Source organism: Python bivittatus, unplaced genomic scaffold, assembly GCF_059951505.1.
Source record: "Python bivittatus isolate LINGU-HERP-01145 unplaced genomic scaffold, Pbiv_v1 ctg000480_np1212, whole genome shotgun sequence".
Taxonomy (NCBI): Eukaryota; Metazoa; Chordata; class Lepidosauria; order Squamata; family Pythonidae; genus Python; species Python bivittatus.
Window position 1 is genome coordinate 61,225,285 of NW_028277075.1, and position 14,394 is coordinate 61,239,678.

Sequence of the window (14,394 nt, forward strand, 5' to 3'; positions counted from 1 at the left end):
CTTTGTGGCAATTACATTTAATGGGACACAAGTGCTTTTTTCCTCCGCATCTCTTCCCTCCTCCTCTTTTCTCTCCCTGAGGCTGAAGGGAGGGAGGTGGATAGAGGGGGATCAGAGAGGGTCTTTGACGTCAGGCCTGCCCTATTAAAACCCAGAATAAGAAGGGAAAGCAGTGCTGGAAGCTAAGCCAGTTCATCAGCAAGGATGCCAACTCCAAACACTTCCAGTTCTTCAGCCAAAGGCTTCCGGCGGGCAGTATCTGAGCTGGACTCTAAACAAGCGGAGGCCATCATGGTAAGCAAAGACTCTTTCATCCTTCCCCAAGATGAGATGTTGATTTGCAGAGACAGACAAATGTAGGGAAGGAAGAGAAACCTAACTTCGTCGTATCATGAGCATCATTCTATTGCGGAAGCATTTCAAAGCTAGGCAGATCAGTCCTTAGAAATGTTGGTGCTAATTGTTATTACCAAAGATGAATGCAGCTGCCTAGAAAAAAACATGCCATTTATAGAAGAAAAAGTGAGGGGGGTAACAAAAATATTATAAAATGGCAAAAATGTGGGATCACAGTAAGAGCTAGGGTAAAACGAGAATGATGACAAGGGGCTTTCTTTTACTACTATATTACCTAAGTCTGAGTTGCTCTGCAGATCTTTTTATTGCCTAGCATTAGAGTTTTATAATACTTTAGTTCAGTAGAAATTTGGTGCAAATCTGTGCCTTGCTTTGTTTGTTTATTTGTTTGTTTGTTTTTGCATGAGAGAATGGTGATGCATAGCCAACGGCAAATTCTTACTACCTGCTTTGTAACATTGAATCTGAATTCAATATTGAACTGAATTTTTCCTTACTGCAGCATCTGAGTTAAGTCTGCATTTTGCAACTAGTAGATATGCCAGAGTGAAGGTTATAACTCCCCCCGAGACTTGATGTAACTATACCAGACTGCATCAAAGTTTTATAGACATTGCTAGCTATATATATTAACTGATTCCCAGAGAAAAAACATGCACATTCTTTGTTAACTACTGAATTAAACAATGACTTTGTGGATGTGTGACCACTGCACTTCTAGCATCAAAGGTAAATCTCTTATTTCTAATTTACTTCACATTTTTAGCTGCCCGTCATCAAGTATATAGGAATCAAGTATTCCATATATGTGCAAGTTCGTGAACCAACCTTCTGAGTGTTCTGGTTGATTAACCTGGAATAGCTGTGAAGATGTCAGATAAACTATTCTACTTTGCAGCTTGAGCATAAAACACCACTGATTACATTTTTCTTGCTTTCTTGGTTACATTTCTACAGGGCTTCAATGTTTAGCAGAGAATACTTCGTTGCTGTATTACAGACCCAATAACAATTGCCCCATCTCCCAAAAAATGGCATTTCACCACAGAAAGAAACCTGTGGTTGATGCCAACAGAACCTTGCACTGTGCAGCAAATATGAGTTTCGCTATGAGGATTATTTGTGCAGGAAGAAAAGATGAAGGCAACACCCTTCATGGTCCTGAAACAAAGAACTTATCATGGTTATTCTTTAGAAACAGTCACAAAAAATAATATAGTTTGGCTACTGGATGTTAGAATCTGAAGGAGAAACTGTTTGTTTAAATAAAAGTTGATTCCCTATCACTATTATACTTCCTCCAATAGAATATATTCTGAATGGCTCCCAATGAAATGAATATGAGTTTTAACTCTCAATTCTGTGGACCGTGGGCAAAACAAGGCCCTAGTGGATTTTTCTTTGAGTTAACAGTTTCACACTTACTCTAGACCCACACTGCTACTGATCCCGAGTAGAAAAGTCACTTCAGTGAAGAAAAGTTCATTGATTGTATCAATGTATTAAGTTCTTCAAGTAACAGTGCTTTCAGCTTTCAACCGAAATCACTCATTCTCCTACATTTTTTCAATTAATTAGTAAAAGACCTTAATCAAAATTATTTATGAAACTAGATTAATATGCCTGAGGAGGAAGGATTTTTAGATTTGTTTTCCTTAAAAAAACAATGGAATGCTTGCTTTTAAATCTAAGAGAAGTTTTCAAGTTTTCAGTAGAGCAAAGTAATTTCGGGGGGCGGGCAGGAGGGGGCAGGGAGTCAACATTGCAAAACATCCAAAACTGGGTTAAAAGAAATGATCCTGAAATAGCTCTTTAGATATCTTTTTAAAGGATTTTTACAAGAGAATGGTAGGAAAGAAATTGCAAACAACATTTTAGTTACATTTAAATAAAAGATTAGACAGTTTCTCTACTGCCGCTCCCTTTAAAAAGCATCTTCCAGTTTTGATTTCATGCTACTTTAAAAATTATACAAAGAAAAATCATGATCACATATTATTCTATATTTAGGGATGAGGGAGGGGTTAACACCAAGGTGGGAGGATTTGTTTCAGGAGTCAAGGGCATTGCAGTAAAATACTGGCTGTATTCCCACCAGAAGTTTAAATAGTTCAAGTGAAGTTCCAGCAAATGCATTTCTACAACATGCTAAGCTTGATGTTAACCCTGGTTAGGTTTTTATTTTTTGTGGCATAGCATGTTCTATGAATCTAACCCATTTAGTTAGTTTATGGCTAGATGTGCTGTGCAAATCCACAAAATGGATTTAATTCAGTAACCAGGCTGAATCTTATGTCAGTGCAACTGTGTAGCTGCATATCTAATTAAGTTTCAGGTGGTGAGAAATTCTCTGTATTTCATGCAGCCTCTGAATATTTTTTTTTTATGTTATCATGAATGCTATTTATCTTAAAATCATACACTTTAAGATCACTTTTCTTTTTTGTTATCACCAGCATAGAAAGATAGAAAGGTAAAAGAAAAATGGGTCAAGAAAAGCAATTAGCCATCTCTGCCAGAGATTCTGAAATAGAAATCAATGATTTTGCTGATGTTCCTCCAAGGAGATCAGTTGGTGCACATGGGTTATCCTTATGCAAGCTTCACAACAACCTTGTGAAGTAAGTCAGGCAAGTGGATTTGATTTTTAAAATCTGTCCCCTTCTCTAATGCAAGGTCTCAATTAGAGAAATAATTGTTGTGAGGTGAAATTGTATTTCACTGTACTCACTGAACTGACACAGCTAGCCAGTTTTACTCAGCTTAAATTCAAAATGTCTTTCTCTCTTTTTGGGGGGTGTCTTTGAGTCAGTTTCAGAATGACTCCTGACAACTGCCTGGACAAGTCCCTGCAGTTTTCTTGGCAAGGTTTTTTGGAAGTGGTTTGCCCTTGCCTGCTTCCTAGGGCTGAGAGAGAGTGACTGGCCCAAAGTCACCCAGCTGGCTTTGTGCCTAAGGTGAGACTAGAACTCTCAGCCTCCCAGTTTCTAGCCTGGTGCCTTAATCACTACACCAAACTGGCTCTCAAAATGTCTCTAGTCCTGCAAAATATTTGTTCATTCTAACTTTGCACCAGTGTTGGCTGAATGCACAGTCCTTATGATTTTGTATGCAGCCCAGAGTCACTTCGTGTGAGATGGATGGCTATATAAATGTGACAAAAGAACAAATAAATTTTGTTTAGGGCAGGAATAAGCAAGGTGGAACCCTCAGAGTATTCTGGATCTCAGCTTCCATTAACCCCAGCTAGTATAGCCAGTCATAGGCAACTGTAGAAACTGTAGTCCAAAACATCAGAAGGATCCTAGATTGCCTTCCTTTGCTTTAGGGACGTGGGTGGCCCTGACTTTGTTTTGCTTTCTCTGTCTGCAGTCAGGAAGTAAATCTTGCAAGATCAGTCAAGTGCCAGGCATACCACACTGCCATCCCACTGGTGATGTTCACTGTTGCCTTTGTGCAAAGAATGGACTTCACTTCGCCTGCACAAGCAAAACGATAAAGCCTGTCCCACCATTCAGGAGACAGCAAGATCCAAGGTTTATCCATATGTGAAGCTAGCCAGCTAACTCTTAGATCCAAGCACTCTAGATTCACTGCTTTTTAAAACACAGCTTTTTTATTCAGTAGACGCAAGGGCATTGCTTGAACTCACACTAAAAAAAAAAAAAAAGGAGGGGGGCTTAAAGTTAGCATATTTATCTTTAATTTCTTTTGCCTGAATGCTGAATAGGAAAGCAATGCTATACAATCAGGTGGAAAGGTCTTTTGGTCCCAGATGGCTATTGCATGACCTATAATGAAACATCAGCTTGAAATCATGAACTAGAAAAGCACTATTAGGAACAAGACCCAACACTTTCAGCTTTCATTATCCTCTCTTTGTTATTTAATGTAGCAAGTTGCATTTCAAACAAGATTAAACTATTTCTGATAGGTAGTGTAGTATGGAAGAGTGACCTTTTTTTCCTCTTCCAGAAATTGGTTTGCATTAGCAAAAATGGTCACCAATGGATAAATCACTGGCTGTTGAGCACTGATGGAAATTTTAAAAAATGAGAGATAGAAGGTAGGTGTATCTTATTCTTAATAGATGAAAAAAGTAGGTTTTTCACAGGAGATCTTCTCCCAAAATTTAAAAGAAATACATCATTCTGCAAGAGCGTCTGCATAAGGATCCTGCAGCCTTGACCTGAAAGTTGTCCCTAACATTCCCTCCCTTTGGTGACTGAAGGCTTCCTCCACAGATGTGTTGGTTATTCCATTTAAAAAAAAAACACCTGTACATAATCTGCATTATTGCTAATAACATTAACGTTAATAAATTTCACTCTGCCTATGCCTTGGACTTGTAACACATCAAGTTAAATAACTGTAGCAGTGTTACCAAAAAATCAACCATGAGTCAACAGCCCCATATAGCAGCTTTTCTCAACCTAATACCCTCTAGATAATTTAGGATTGCAATCCCCAGAACAACCAGTCATTTAGGGCCAATAAGATCCTGGGAGTTTGGAGGGTATTAGTTTGGGAATGGCAGGCACTATACAGAGAAATCAACAGAAGTTTTTACTACAGAATTACGATTTAGATTAGACAACAGCACCACAATAAACATATGAACACACTTATATATGCTTACTCAGAAGTAAATTATATAAATAGTATTTATTCCAGATAAGTAGGTATATATTGGTTTCTAAAACTATGTTCCCATTGTTTCTAACATCGTGCTTCACCAGTTTCTTTGTATGCATTCTACAGCAACTGCAGATGTTGGTGTGAGGATAGTGAGGACCCTACATAATAAGCATTCTCCTTTGACATGCTCTATCACATTGACCTTTCATAACTTCATGCTTTCTAGTTGAGTTGGTCTACATCTATCAATTACAGCTATCAACTATCAAACCCAGACTGCTCATCAACCAATAGTGATGCTGGTTGAGGATTATAGGGATTATAATCCATCAAATATATCAGGCATGAGGTTGGGTAAGGATGTATTATATGATAGGAAAGAGGCAAATAAACATGGGAGTGAGCCTTTAAGTCACTATTTAATATTATCATAACATATGGAAATTCTTTCAAATGCTTCATATCTGCATTTTGATCTCTATCTGCTTTTTAATATATCTCACAGATACCCACTTGGCATGATTTCTAATTAACACCTCTAGTTTGCAAATCAAGAGTCAATATGAAGCTAGCCATTTTTGTTATGAATCTTCTAACAGACCCTGCTTGGGCTTGCATAAAGCCTTTTTGTTTAGATTAGAGCTCATATCAGGGTAGAAAAAAACAGTGAAATATTTTGTGGCATCCTTTACCTTCTGATTTCTGCAAATGCTAAAGAAAGCAGAAATGCACAATACCGAGGACTGGTATTAATAATTGTATGTGAAATGTTTTAGTTTTATTAGTATGGAAACAGGAAGCTTGGCCTAAAGGTAGTGATAAATATATATGCGTCCATGGTCCCTTCACACATTGAATAAAAATGTGGCTACTAGAATTGCATCCAGTGATTAGTGGACTTATGCCTGCTTCTTCGCACATGCATAAGTGGATAGCTGCTGTGTGAATGCTGCATGAGAGTCCCAACAGCTAAGTGAAAGGCAAAGTAGTAGTGATAAAACAACAGCCACCATGCATGGGGGTTGGTATGTATGGCAGAACCCATGAAATTATTATGTTAATGCTGATTTTGTCAGCATTATGAGCTTTTGTCTCAGCTACTGGTTATGTATTTATTATGCTGTTGTTTATGGTGCCTTTTATGGTGTTGTTAGCTGCCCAGAGTCATGGTTTTGAGATGGGCAGCCATATACATTGAAATAAACACATCAGCCTCAGTAATCACCTCCATACCATTCTTGGCAACTCCACTAGGATGTATCAACTCTAATGCTTTTTGAAACAGGTGATGCCCCCTTGATATCCTTGCAAGGGAGCCATCAGTCATGACATGGCAAAGGCTAGGACATCATATGACTTCATAGAATGTGGGGCACTTCCCTGTACAGCCAGTGGTGGTTTACCATTTACAAGGGAAGCAAATGACACCTACACCTGGTAACTCCAGGGCTCTCTCTCTGTCATAGGTTTGATTCCGCTGGCAGCTTAAATGCAGCCCGCAAACAAACCCTTTCATAGGGCTGCAAAGCAGGAAAGAAAGAAGAAATGGTAATCCAACTATAATGTCTATAGCCCAATGTGAGTTGGCTGCAGAAATCCCAGGGCCAACAGAGGAGTCTTTTCTAATTACCATCTGGGCTCAGGCTGTTGGGCATTGTTATTCAATAACATCTAACGGCCTTCGGCCTTCCTTCTTTTAGCCCTGCTTTTGACTCCAGCATGTTAACAACAATTCCACACACAGTGATGAGCCTAACAAGAGTATACTTTTATAAATCACAAATTCCCTTCTGCATATGTGGCTTTGAAAATGGGAATGGTGCATAGACAATTCATTCATGCTTTTAGGTAAGTCTACACTTCTTAAAATGCCTAATGGAAATGGCTGGCTTGAGAATAAGGAGCTATCAAGAACTTGTGGCTAAAAATATAGCTGGCTTTGGGTACTGTTCTGCTGAATGCTGCCTGTGTTACAAGTGGAAGTTCTTAAAAAACATTCCATGCTAGAGAAAATCTTTACAAAGAAGCAGCATGAAATCATGATTGAAAGGTGATGTGGCAAATGGAAATGGGGATAGGGTTGAACTGAACCCCACAGTCAAGTACAAAGCCAAGCTTGAAAGCCGATGTTAGGGTTAGCTGCTTATTTGCTTCTTTACAGAATATTAAACTTGCACAAAATGTATTTTCCCATTCTGAAAGTTAGCACAATGAAGAGATGGTAAGTAAATAACATCATATTAGTGGTATGCTTGGCAAAGGTATTTTGCTGGAAAACCAACAATCATGGGTTGAATGTGGTTTTGAACAGGTAAAACTGCTCTTTATGCATTTATACTCTCCTTCCACTATCATTGCTGCTCCCTGATGTGCAGAATTTTTAAAAAAAATTTGGATGATGAGAGGTGGGGTGAGGTGGGGCGGGGGGGGGGGGGGAGAAAACTACTGAGCAAGCTTCCAGGCAACTATTTCAAAACCCCGCTCTGTCCTTTCTTCCAAGTGACTCCCAAAAGCAAAGACATAAACCAAGAAAATTTCAACTTACTGATGGGAGTCTTACAGGCCACTGTCCACTGTGAAAAGACCAATGCAAAGTGTCCTCTTTCCAAAGGCAGCCTTCTGAGTTGCATTGATGGGTAGCCCTTTCTTCCAGCGGGTGGCTCTTTCTCAGCAAGCTGCTTGATGTCAGCGGTGGCTGATTATATTTGAGATGGAGGTTTTCACTCCTTATGCCTCCCTGAACCAGTGCAATCCAGGGATTTATGACTAGGAAAAGAGCTGCTTTGTCAGAAGAGAATATTCCTTGTATTGATGCCAACCTCACCCTTTGGGGCAAACTCTTACAAAGCTGCTGCTATAAACTTGTTAACAATTAGCAAAAAGATCAAACACACTTTGGAAAATAACGGCAGATAGAAACATGCAAAAAGAGCTTGCAGTTGTGTATGTCAAAAGCTGGATAAAATGAATAATACTTTCTCCAGTACCCCAAGCCAAGAAGAAGTATTGGGAACTGAGAAGAGAGGGGGCATTCAGCTATTTTTTTTAAAGCCTTCCCTTTTTTCTGACAATGGAAGTAATCTGAGCAAAATTCCACTCACGTTTTAAAATAAAAATACAGACAACTGCATACATACTCCTTTTTACATTTTTAAAAAACTTTTGAGTAAACGTGTGTGAAATCTCCATCTAAAGCACAACACCCAGTGTATTTCTAAGAAACAGAGAGTAATGTATTGTTTTTTTAAATGTATTTAAGGTAATATCTCCTATTAAGGTTGGGATTTACTGAACCCATACTCTGTTTAATGAAAAAATAATTACATTGTGGTTCTAAGAGAATACTTAGTTTCTTCTTAATCTAAGTAGCACTGACCAGAACTTTCCTTGTCTGAGGACGCAAAAGACAACCTCAGAGTTTGTAAATGCCTTGCATATGGCATTTGTGTATAAGGTAAAAAAGCTAAACAGAGGTGAGGCTAGGTGAGCATCTTATGTGCCACTGAGGAAAAGAACCCTAATTCCTGTGCTCCGTATTTAACAGCAAGAAAATCCAAAGTCCTCAGCAATCAGCATTGGGGCGGGGGGGGGGGGGGGTTATGTGTATAGAGATGAGTAAATCTGACCATTTCTGTTCTGCTTCCTGCCCCCAAAATTCATATACATTTTCATGCTTGTTCCTTCTAATGTATGTAGGCAATGGATTATTTATTTCAAGTAATTTCACCTAATATAAAACATTTGATACATTCGTTTCATTTTTTTTTTCAGGGCATTTCAAGAAGCACTTTTCTTTCTGTATGTCAAAAAGACATTTTTAAAATAGAGAATGCTTTAAAATATGGAAAAGTGCAGGAGCAAACTTTATCCCTTAGTCTGAGAAGTGCAAATTATAGGAGAGTGCATTACAAAGGAAACCCCACCAACCCCACCAAAAAGTTTTTCCCTTTCCTAACTGCCATTATTTGAGAGTTATTAATCCTAATCCATTTATTTCTTCTGACATCAGCATCAGCATGTTAAAGAAATTGATTGCCATTGTAGATTTTACAACCTGAAATAATGTAACATTCTGTATATTTCAAAAATGTTTTCAATGTATGGTGTATTACAGGTATTGTTTGTTTATCTGTTGAAACATTTGTATTCTGCCAACTCAGTATAGGCTTTTGGCAGTTCACATAAAGTCACAACAATCATTAAAAAACATTAAAAAAAATCAATACAAATATATTAAAGCTGTGATAAAAATTATACACCCTTCCCCCAGCATCTAACTCAGCAATATTAAGAACTAAATTATCTTCAAAACAATTTATTCACTGCCTTCCTAAAAAGCATCAGGGAAGATGCCATCCCAATAAAAAAGTGGTCTTCTCCATTGTGATGGAGCATATACTGAAAACATAGTTTTCTGCTCCCCATCCCTGAATATCATATGGGGGGAACCCTCAGTATCCCTCATGAGGAGGCACATACTAGGTGGGTTGGCATTACTTGAAGTAGACAGTCCTGTAGGTTCCTAGGTGCCAATATATATTATATATACATTGGACTTTATAGGTGATGACCAGTATTTGAAATGTACTCGGAAGTCCATTGGCTACCAAGACAGTACCTGCAACACCAATGCTATGAATCAGCTAGAACATGGGCTGCTGGATTATAAGCCAAATGTAGCTTCTTAGTAGTCTCCAAAGGCAGACCTACATAGAACAATGGTTTAGGCTGGGTGATTGTCGCCAGGGCCTCCTGCTCCGGATAGGGTGGCAACTGGCACATTAACCAAAGTTGGACAACCACCCCTCCCCAGCAGCGCCCTCCACTTGTCCATCTTGTAGCAGATGTGAGTCTAGAATGACCCCAAAATATAAAATTGCTCCTTCAGAGGGAATACTATCCCATCCACAATGATAACTGCAGTTAATCAAGAATCTGATGGCTTCCTGATAAACAGCATCTCTGTCTTGCCAGGATTTAATTATAACTTGTTCCCCCCATCCCCAGTCCCTTAATACCTCCAGTCACTGAGTCAAGACATCAACAACCTCTCTGGCCCAACCTCAGGTAGTGATGCATATCTGGGTATCATCAGCATGTTGAAGTTCTTCACCTCAAGCTGCCTCATGACATTGCCCAGTGGCTTCATGTAGATATTAAAAAGTAGGGATGAGAGTATGACCGACAGGGGTTATCCTCTTCTCCCCCACATCAGGGATTGAAACATTATGTCTATAGGAATGACATTGCTGAAACACAGTGCCCAACTCCCAACCTAGCATATTATCCAGAAGGATACCAGAAGGTTAATTAAATAATTATATTTGGGCTAGATGAAGCAGAATTTGGCTGATTATTCCTATAGTGGGTACAGATAAGAACCATTTTCCATGGTTGTGTTAAATTTTCTTTTCTTGTGCTCTTTGTCCAGTCTCCACAATTCATTGGTAGGCGACAGAGTCTTATTGAAGATGCCAGAAAGGAGAGAGAAGCTGCTGCAGCTGCTGCAGCTGAAGCTACTGAACTGACTGAAACGATTGTCTTTGATGAGAAGGATGGGATAGCCATGTTGAATCTTCTCTTCACACTCAAAGGAGGGAAGACTTCACTCCCATCTCGTGCACTTAAAATCTTTGAGGTGAGGAGGTGACCTTGACTTTGGTGCTCAGTGGGGACAGATGTCTGTTTGCAGTGAGTTGGGAGGAACAATGGTCCATATGGAATACCTTGAAGATACAGAAGTGGGTAGGAATAGCACTATGACATGATGGACAAAGACATTTCCCCCACCAAGTGCTGGCAGCTAAAGCAATAATGCTTGTGTGTGTGTGTGTGTGTGTGTGTGTGTGAGAGAGAGAGAGAGAGAGAGAGAGAGAGAGAGAGAGAGAGAGAGAGAGAGAGAGAGAGAGAGAGAGAGAGAGAGAGAGAGAGAGAGAGAAGATACATTATTCCAGCTTAAGGTTCTGAGAATGACTTAAGATAAGATTTGAAATTAGAAAACTTTGATGGAACATCCAGTTCCTAAACTGCACAACCTGTTTTAAGTAGTCTGCCACAGTTCTGGTAGAATTTGTCAAAATTTCTTTAATTAGTCTTCGGACTGACCATCAATCAATTGCAATAGGCAGGTTTACTTGGAACAGCTTACATCCTGTGACAATACCTTTAACATCATCAAACAACATCTGCCTATCCCAGGTCCTTGGGAAGGACTCGATAGGTGGGTAAAAATGCCAAATCCAGTCTAAACATCTGGCTGACTGTGCGACCAACAATAATAATGCCAGTAGCCCAGAAATTACCATTGTCTATTTTTTTGTAACAGGCTATTCCAAATGTAAAAATAATTACACAGCACAGGTTTAAGTGGGAAAATGTTTAAACAAACTGAAAAGACAATTGAAGTACTAAAATGTGAGCTCAGTATCTTTAAGGCAAACATAACTAAACCAGAGATGGGGAGAATTTAGTTGCTGTTTCCATAATTCTTATGAAAAGCTCAGAAATGTTGCAGAAGGTACTTATGATAAGGTCCAAAGGTAATTTGTTATGAAAGACTCCTATCTTTCAGTATGTATTTTTATAATTGAACTCCGTGTGTGTGTGTGTGTGCACACACAGATGTGCATTAAGATTATTTTACAGTCAACTGAATAAAGTTAATAATAACCCTCCAAAAGAGATTTGATTTTGCAAAGGTTTGCGAGACTAAAGGACATTTCTCTAAAGGGCAATGAGATCCTTCAAGAGAAATTTTCAGAGCTGAAAAGCTCTCTTGGTTGATCATGAAAAGGTGCATATGGAAAGTAAACACCAATGCACACCAGGCTTCCACAGTGAAAGATTCATTTCTCCGATCCCTCTGGCACTGCAGGTACAAGATATGAAAACAGACGGTTGTAATGACATTTGCCTGTTGATGAAAAAGGCAGTGGGCAGGCTGGTTTCCTTCTGCTGTTTTACATTACATACAACTAAAGCAACGGTAATGCAATCAGATCTGTCAGATTAATGCTGAGGTATTGATTGTTCTACATCCCACGTTCAAACAATGCATTTACAAAACATGGAGCTAAATTGAATTTATTTGTGACATTGCTTTCTGTTCCCTTGGTCTATCTCTGATTAAGTAAAAATGCCAACCTTTCCCCTACTGAATCTCCAAGGAGGAGATAATTTAACTCTTGAAGAAGTAGCAGCAAAAACCCTTTTATTAGCATAGATATGGGAGTATGAGCAGGAATTTTGCATGAATTAAAACATTTGGCACCACTGAAATTTAATATCTATGGCAGAAGCAGGAAGACTTCAGATTCTGATACACCAATTAGAGCTGAATTCAGGACAGAGATTCATGTAGGAAGACATATTCTACGAATTAAGGATTTTGGTGAGGCATTCTCAATCCAGGAATTGTAATCAATAAATAGAACCAAGTTCATAAATCTTTTCACACAAGTCAAGCCTGATTTCATCCTAAGTGTCTTTTTTCAGTAACCTGGGGGTTATTTGGTGTGTGTGTGTGTGTGTATGTTAGATAACTGGAAGTTAGAACTCCTTGCCATTCTATCCAAAGAAATATCAATAAATCACACTCTGTCTATTCAGATTTATAGATTTTCAGGAATGAAAAAGTGGAAATAAGAAAGCTTACTTATTTCCTTATCCATTTTACGCAGACAGTAAACTTAGGCTTAGTGAAGATTTTGTGGATGAGAAGATTGTAGAACTGGTTGTGGGGCTGTTTAATTCCTTCCTTCCAGTGTGCTTCTCCTGGAAAACGATACTTACACAGGAGTAGTGCTGAGAGGTTCAAATCAGAAGTTCCCAAAGGAATTTGTCTTTGACGTCAAATCACTTCTCTTGACATTTTACATTCAGCACCTTGGCCAGAGCATAGTGCTGAGGCTGTTCAAAAACTGTACGGAAAATGTTGCAGCTGTCTTGAAAATATCCAGACTTTAATTAATCTTAACATGTTTGTAATGATGTGATATAATTGAATTAATAGTATATTAATAAAAGTAGTATTTCATTATATGATGTAACAGTAAGTATCATTCATTATTATTTAATAGCTTTAGCTATTCTCAAGCTGCGTCACCAATGTTACAAAAATCCTTCGTCTAGCACATCTGTATTCTCTTATAGTGCAACTAGGGTAGTGGTGAGCTAAAGCTATTGAGTGTGTTCAGGACAGAACTGCATTTTGAACTGGACCTTTTTAGCATATAGCTTCTAGTTGTCATGAAACAATAGCTTGCACAAATGGTGTACCTGTTGACTGAAAGCACTGTCCTGCTATTTTCTCCTTCTACAGAAGAGTGTGATAGAATCATAGCACATTAAGAATTGGAACATTCCTCAGAGGTGATCTGATTGAGTCTAACTACAGTATTTCAGGCAGATGACTGGCTAGCATTTATTTATATGCACGTACAGGTAGTCCTCATTTACCGACTGCAATTAGGACTGACAACTTTATTGCTAAGTGACGTGATTGTAAAGTGAAATGTCACATGACCATGCCCAACTTATGACATCAGTTCCTGGATCAGTCATAAATCTCCTTTTCCAGCACCATCGTAACTTTGAATGGTCGCTGAATGAATGATTGGTCAGCAAGGACTACCTATAATGAAGGAGAGCCACCACTTCCTACAATTGTCTGCTCCACTGTATAGCAGCTCTATTATGTTGAAATTTCTCTAAATATTTAGCCAAAATGCACTTTTGTGGTATTCCCATCCATTGGACGTAGCCCTGTTTTAAAGATTAAGAAGAGATACTGTATGTCTGCTTCATCTTCTATGGGGCAGATTTCAGAATAATAATAATAATAATAATAATAATAATAATAATAATAATAATAATATGCCATTCAACTCCCAGCAACTCTTCTAGTGACTTTTTGAAGGCAGTGGCCCTGTCTCTCTTTAATCTTCTCTTCCCCAAGTTAAGCTGAGGGGTGTAGGGCTGGGACTTGGGAGACTCAGGTTCACGTCCACCCTAGTCATGCAAAATCACTATGTGGCTTGGGGCCAATCTCTCTCAGCCCAGCCTACCTCAAAACATTGCTGTTTCAGGATAAAATCAAGGGAGTTTTCTATGCAGACCACTTTGAGCTCTTGGAGTTTGTTAAATGTTATAGCTCATTCCATATATGGTCATTAACAGGTTGTGTGAAGCACTGTACGAATGCATGCATGCTGATGATCAGTGGATAATAAGGGGGAAACTTCCTTTCAGGACTCCTTTCTTTTTTCTTTTTTTAAAATATTTAAACAAAGATATAGTTTTGGAAGAGATAATATCAATAAATGGACAAAGAAAACTAAAGTGATACAATTAATGTTCAGTATAACATTAATAAAAGATAAACCGTTCCAGACAAAGTAC

The 14,394-nt window shown here is 38.6% G+C and overlaps 1 protein-coding gene across 1 annotated transcript in view; it reads left to right on the forward strand.

Annotated features, from left to right (window-relative positions):
- The first annotated feature begins 204 nt into the window (after window positions 1–204).
- TH (tyrosine hydroxylase) overlaps window positions 205–14,394 on the forward strand; it is a 28,442-nt gene continuing 14,252 nt past the window's right edge. The window contains exons 1-2 of the mRNA XM_007424233.2: window positions 205–294; window positions 10,427–10,633. Of these exons, the coding sequence (XP_007424295.1) occupies window positions 205–294; window positions 10,427–10,633 (297 nt within the window). The remainder of the gene's footprint in view (window positions 295–10,426; window positions 10,634–14,394) is intronic.